This window comes from Salvelinus fontinalis, chromosome 36 (assembly GCF_029448725.1).
Source record: "Salvelinus fontinalis isolate EN_2023a chromosome 36, ASM2944872v1, whole genome shotgun sequence".
Lineage (NCBI taxonomy): Eukaryota > Metazoa > Chordata > Actinopteri > Salmoniformes > Salmonidae > Salvelinus > Salvelinus fontinalis.
Genome location: NC_074700.1, coordinates 27,328,495 through 27,334,494, shown reverse-complemented (window position 1 = coordinate 27,334,494; position 6,000 = coordinate 27,328,495). Strand labels below are relative to the sequence as shown.

At 46.0% G+C, this 6,000-nt stretch overlaps 1 protein-coding gene across 2 annotated transcripts in view; it reads left to right on the top strand.

Annotated features, from left to right (window-relative positions):
- The first annotated feature begins 308 nt into the window (after positions 1 to 308).
- Positions 309 to 6,000, top strand: part of LOC129835545 (atrial natriuretic peptide receptor 2) — a 45,418-nt gene continuing 39,726 nt past the window's right edge. Inside the window, exons 1-7 of one of the 2 annotated variants that reach the window (XM_055901224.1) lie at positions 309 to 1,419; positions 1,901 to 2,001; positions 2,266 to 2,371; positions 3,508 to 3,640; positions 3,711 to 3,843; positions 4,367 to 4,471; positions 5,390 to 5,492. In XM_055901224.1, the coding sequence (XP_055757199.1) occupies positions 1,966 to 2,001; positions 2,266 to 2,371; positions 3,508 to 3,640; positions 3,711 to 3,843; positions 4,367 to 4,471; positions 5,390 to 5,492 (616 nt within the window). In that variant the 5' untranslated portion in view covers positions 309 to 1,419; positions 1,901 to 1,965. Of the gene's footprint in view, positions 1,420 to 1,866; positions 2,002 to 2,265; positions 2,372 to 3,507; positions 3,641 to 3,710; positions 3,844 to 4,366; positions 4,472 to 5,389; positions 5,493 to 6,000 lie in introns of those variants that run through there. The other variant, XM_055901225.1, reaches the window with a different exon arrangement.

Genomic DNA, 6,000 nt, shown 5'->3' with positions numbered 1-6,000 from the left:
AGCAGGTTAGTCTGGGAAGACCCTCTCAGTCCAGCGTGGTAGCAGGTTAGGGAAGACCCTCTCAGACCAGCGTGGTAGCAGGTTAGTCTGGGAAGACCCTCTCAGTCCAGCGTGGTAGCAGGTTAGTCTGGGAAGACCCTCTCAGACCAGCGTGGTAGCAGGTTAGGGAAGACCCTCTCAGTCCAGCGTGGTAGCAGGTTAGTCTGGGAAGACCCTCTCAGTCCAGCGTGGTAGCAGGTTAGGGAAGACCCTCTCAGACCAGCGTGGTAGCAGGTTAGTCTGGGAAGACCCTCTCAGTGCAGCAACGAGACACCATGTGGGTAAGAGAAGACAATGTGGTGATGTATTGTTTCATATCATCATTGCTAAGCATTTTCAATAGCTAGTTGGAGTGTGTCTCATCTGAAAGGGTTGGGATAGCGTCGCCAGAAGGCAGACACACGACCTATTCCCATGCACTCTTTATCTCGTTGACAAAATACCTCCCCGTCTCTCTCTCTCACACGGTTTACCAAGCGTTCATATGGAGACAGTCTAGATCTGTACAGTAGAGGGAAGGTTGTGTAGTTATTTAACAGAGGATGTAAGGCCAAGCTGCATATAGCAAGATAGATGTATTTTCTAGCTAGCTACTTCAGAGGTTGAAACACACACACAGGGGTCTACAGACGTCCAGCTCAAGTACATTTTTTGTTGGTGGCATACACATCAGCTGATCCCAGATCTGTGTCTAAGGGCCACATAGCCAACTGGACAGGAGCGCCAGGGCCGAGCTAGTTACAACACAGTCCCTACTCTCCAACAAGACAAATGCCACACACACTGAACATAAATATAAAGGGAGCATGTAAAAGTGTTGGTCCCATGTTTTCATGAGCTGAAATTAAAAGATCCCAGAAAATGTTCCAAACGCACAAAAAGCTTATTTCTTTCTTGTTTGTTTACATCCCTGTTAGTGAGCCTTTCTCCTTTGCCAAGATAATCCATCCACCTGACAGGTGTGGCATATCAAGAAGCTGATTAACTATCAAGATCATTACGCAGGTGCACCTTGTGCTGGGGACAATAAAAGGCCACTCTAAAATGTACAGTTTTCTGCTCCTTGTCTGGTTATTGCAGACCCTCAAATGAACGAGGTGTAGAGTGCATGGGATCAGGTCGGGCCTACGCCCTCCCAGGAGTTTGCCCCTGTCCAGTCATGTGAAATCCATAGATTTAGGGCCTAATTTATTTATTTCAATTCATTTGATTTTCCTTATTTAAACTGTAAATCAATAACATCTTGAAATTGTTGCATGTTGCGTTTATGTTTTTGTTCAGTCAGCAGAAAGCGATGTATTCTTCTCTGTCCATCCATCGTGCAGTGTGGTGTGGCGACTCTTCGACTCTGAGGACAAAGGAGACACACATGAGAAACTGGTGAGGTGATACCAAGGTTCGCCACACGGTGGAGCTAAACGTCTACAATTGATGACATCGATGAAATAGATTCACAATTAGAGAACAAGTTGGAGGTTCTTCCAAAAACTGAACAGAAATGTCATTGCCAGCATATTGTCTGAGTAGAATAAATGTATTTTAGCCTCACTAGAAAATAGCTTACAAGAGATTGAAAACTTGAATAATTTAAAGCAGTTTATTAAAATAAAGTCATTTTAAATGGATTTGTATTTCAGTGACCTCATTCAGAATTAATCGCGATAAGGTCGTTCTAGTAGCCTAGACCTGTAATGTACTCTCCTCTTCTCCTCTCATCTCCTCCTCTCATCTCCTCCTCTCCCTCTCCTCCTTTTCCTCTCCCTCCACCTCTCCTCTCATCCTCTCCTCTCTTCCTCCTCCTCCTCCTCCTCCTCTCCCCTCCCCTCAACACCTCGTTCATTTGAGGGTCTGCAATAACCAGACAAGGATCAGAGACACACAGAGAGAAGAGGCTTCTCGATGATTATCGCTGAATAACGGAGAAATATGAATTATAAGCGAACTTGTGGACAGATATTTCTGGTAAAGATACTTCATTATTTCTGGTAAAGACACTTTGTAAAGAAATGTCAAATTGAATTAGGCTAATGATTACTGAACTATTTTAAAATAGATTTATTTCAGGTAAAAAACGTACTGCGGTCAGAATAATTTCAGAATTTTTCTCTTTATTTAGTTGATGTTTCTGAGTACAGTAGCATTGATTCTAATCAAACAAAATGTTAAGAAATGTTCTCTGAACTCATTGAAAATAGACTTACTTCAGGTCAACTTTGGTTTATTTAGTGTCTGTTAGTGAGTTCAGTAGCCTGTTGGCATGATCTGGATAACAGCGAGTACGACTGCTGGCCTCTGGAGAAACCTGATGAACAGAACATGATCGACTGCGGAGGTGGGTCTGAGTGTGGTGTGTGTGTGTGTGTGTGTGTGTGGTGTGTGGTGTGTGGTGTGTGGTGTGTGGTGTGTGGTGTGTGGTGTGTGGTGTGTGGTGTGTGTGTGTGTGTGTGTGTGTGTGTGTGTGTGTGTGTGTGTGCGTGCGAGTTTGTGTGTGATTGAACAGAACATGATCGACTATGGAGGTGGGTCTGAGTGTGTATGTGTGTGTGTGTGTTTGATATATGTGTGTGTGTGTACGTGTGTTTGAACAGAACATCATCGACTGCGGAGGTCTGGGTTTGGGATCCATTATAGTGATTGTTTATTGGCTACTGATGTTTTCATAATATGTATATTATGCATCTCTCTCTCTGTTTTCATCTCTCTACCTCTTCTCTCTCTATATTTTCATCTCTCTCTCCACCTTCTTCTCTCTCTCTACCTTCATCTCTCTCTCTGTCTTCATCTCTCTCTCTGTGTCTTCATTTCCCTCTCTACCTTGTCTCTCTCTCTCTATCTTCTTCTCTCTCTCTGTCTTCATCTCTCTCTCTACCTTCATCTCTCTCTCTACCTTCATCTCTCTCTCTCTATCTTCATCTCTCTCTCTATCTTCATCTCTCTCTCTACCTTCATCTCTCTCTCTCTGTCTTCATTTCCCTCTCAACCTTCATATTTCTTCTGTATTTCTCTCTCTCTATCTTCATCTTTCTCTCTACCTTCTTCTCTCTCTACCTTCATCTCTCTGTCTTCATCTCTCTACCTCATCTCTCTCTCTATCTTCATCTCTCTCTCTACCTTCTTCTCTCTCTACCTTCATCTCTCTGTCTTCATCTCTCTACCTCTTCTCTCTCTATCTTCATCTCTGTCTCTCTATCTTCATCTCTCTGTCTTCATCTCTCTCTACATCTTCATCTCTTTTCCATCTCTCCCTGTGTGTCTGACCTGCATTTGTGCATCTGTCTGTCCGTGTGTGTGTGTCTGTCTGTCTGTCTGTCTGTCTGTCTGTCTGTCTGTCTGTCTGTGTGTGTGGGTGTGTGGGTGGGTGTGTGTGTGTGTGTGTGTGTGTGTGTGTGTGTGTGTGTGTGTGTGTGTGTGTGTGTGTGTGTGTGTGTGTGTGTGTGTGTGTGTGTGTGTGTGTGTGTGTGTGTGTAGGGTTAGAGATGGCGTGGGTGGTACGCCCCCCAGAAGAGGTGATCAGTGGAGATGTATTTAGTGTGACCTACTCTGTTACGGCTCAGGACAGCTTCTACCAGTGGGCTATGGACCACGACATCTTCCCACACAGGTAGGTCCGACACACACACACACACACGGACAGACACACACACACACCAACTATCTGTGTCCTCTCTCAGTTCAGTCAGCTCGGCGACAGCAGCCAGGGCGTTCTGTGAGAGCCACGACTGTCCTGCCAACTGGAAGGATTGTAACGGAGACAACTGCTGTATTCACCATGCAAATATACACTCCTGTCCCCTGGGATTCATGGTACACACACACACACACACACACACACACACACACACACACACACACACACACACACACACACACACACACACACACACACACACACACACACACACACACACACACACACACACGAATGAAGGAGCACATAATGAAACACATTTAGCACTTTTCTCTGTCTGTCTGTCTGTCTGTCTGTCTGTCTGTCTGTCTGTCTCTCATGTCTCTCATGTCTCTCATGTCTGTCCGTCTCTCATGTCTGTCTGTCTGTCTGTCTCTCATGTCTGTCTGTCTGTCTGTCTCTCATGTCTGTCTGTCTGTCTGTCTCTCATGTCTCTCAGTCTCTCATGTCTCTCATGTCTGTCCGTCTCTCATGTCTGTCTGTCTGTCTGTCTGTCTGTCTGTCTGTCTGTCTGTCTGTCTGTCTGTCTGTCTGTGTTTCAATTCGATTTATTCTATTGCCATGAAAAGTAAAGCAGTAACATTGTAAACAGAAGTAACAGAATGCCTGTTAGTAATAAAGCATTCTCTCTCTCTGCAGACTACAGAGAGGATCTGTGGACCGTGGATCCCTGACGACGGTCGAATCTTCACACACACTCTATCTACCGCTGGCAAGATGACTCAAACCAACTGGACCGCTAAGGTAGGACCACAATACAACCGCACGCACGCACGCACATACACACACACACACATACACACACACACACACACACACACACACACACACACACACCACACACACACCACACACCACACACCACACACCACACACCACACACCACACACCACACACACACACACACACACACACACACACACACACACACACACACACACACACACACACACACACACACACACACACACACACACCACACACCACACACCACACACCACACACCACACACCACACACACACACCACACACACACCACACACCACACACCACACACACACAGTACAACTAACCTTGTGGGGACTCACAATTCAGTCCCATTCAAAATCCTAACAACCCCAAATCTAAAAACCTGCTCCAAAACCTCATTCTAATCCTAAACCGTCTAGAAATAGAATTTGACCTTGTGAGGACCAACAAAATGTCCCCAGTTGGTCAAAACATTAGTTTGTTCACTATTCTTGTGGGGACTTCTGGTCTTCAAGTATAGTTAAACACATCCACACACACACACACACACACACACACACACACACACACACACACACACACACACACACACACACACACACACACACACACACACACACACACACCAACAGTTGACCAGATGTGTGTAAACATCTGACCTGTGTGTGTGTGTGTGTGTGTGTGTGTGTGTGTGTGTGTGTGTGTGTGTGTGTGTGTGTGTGTGTGTGTGTGTGTGTGTGTGTGTGTGTGTGTGTGTGTGTGTGTGTGTGTGTGTGTGTGTGTGTGTGTGTGTCTGTGTGTGTGTGTGTCTGTGTGTGTGTGTGTGTGTGTGTGTGTGTGTGTGTGTGTGTGTGTGTGTGTGTGTGTGTGTGTGTGTGTGTGTGTGTGTGTGTGTGTGTGTGTTGTCTCTAGGTGGTGCTGGTCCATGCTGGGCTGACCTCTCTCATAGCTCATATCAGAGTGGGACGTATGCAGGTAGCACTGGAGGCTAAGACCACTGTCCTGCCTGTTATAGGTAGGTATTCAGGTATCTGTGGAGGGAGACCACTGTCCTGTCTGTTATAGGTAGGTATTCAGGTATCTGTGGAGGGAGATCACTGTCCTGCCTGTTATAGGTAGGTATTCAGGTATCTGTGGAGGGAGCCCACTGTCCTGCCTGTTATAGGTAGGTATTCAGGTATCTGTGGAGGGAGACCACTGTCCTGTCTGTTATAGGTAGGTATTCAGGTATCTGTGGAGGGAGACCACTGTCCTGTCTGTTATAGGTAGGTATTCAGGTATCTGTGGAGGGAGACCACTGTCCTGCCTGTTATAGGTAGGTATTCAGGTATCTGTGGAGGGAGATCACTGTCCTGCCTGTTATAGGTAGGTATTCAGGTATCTGTGGAGGGAGACCAATGTCCTGTCTGTTATAGGTAGGTATTCAGGTATCTGTGGAGGGAGACCACTGTCCTGCCTGTTATAGGTAGGTATTCAGGTATCTGTGGAGGGAGACCACTGTCCTGCCTGTTATAGGTAGGTAT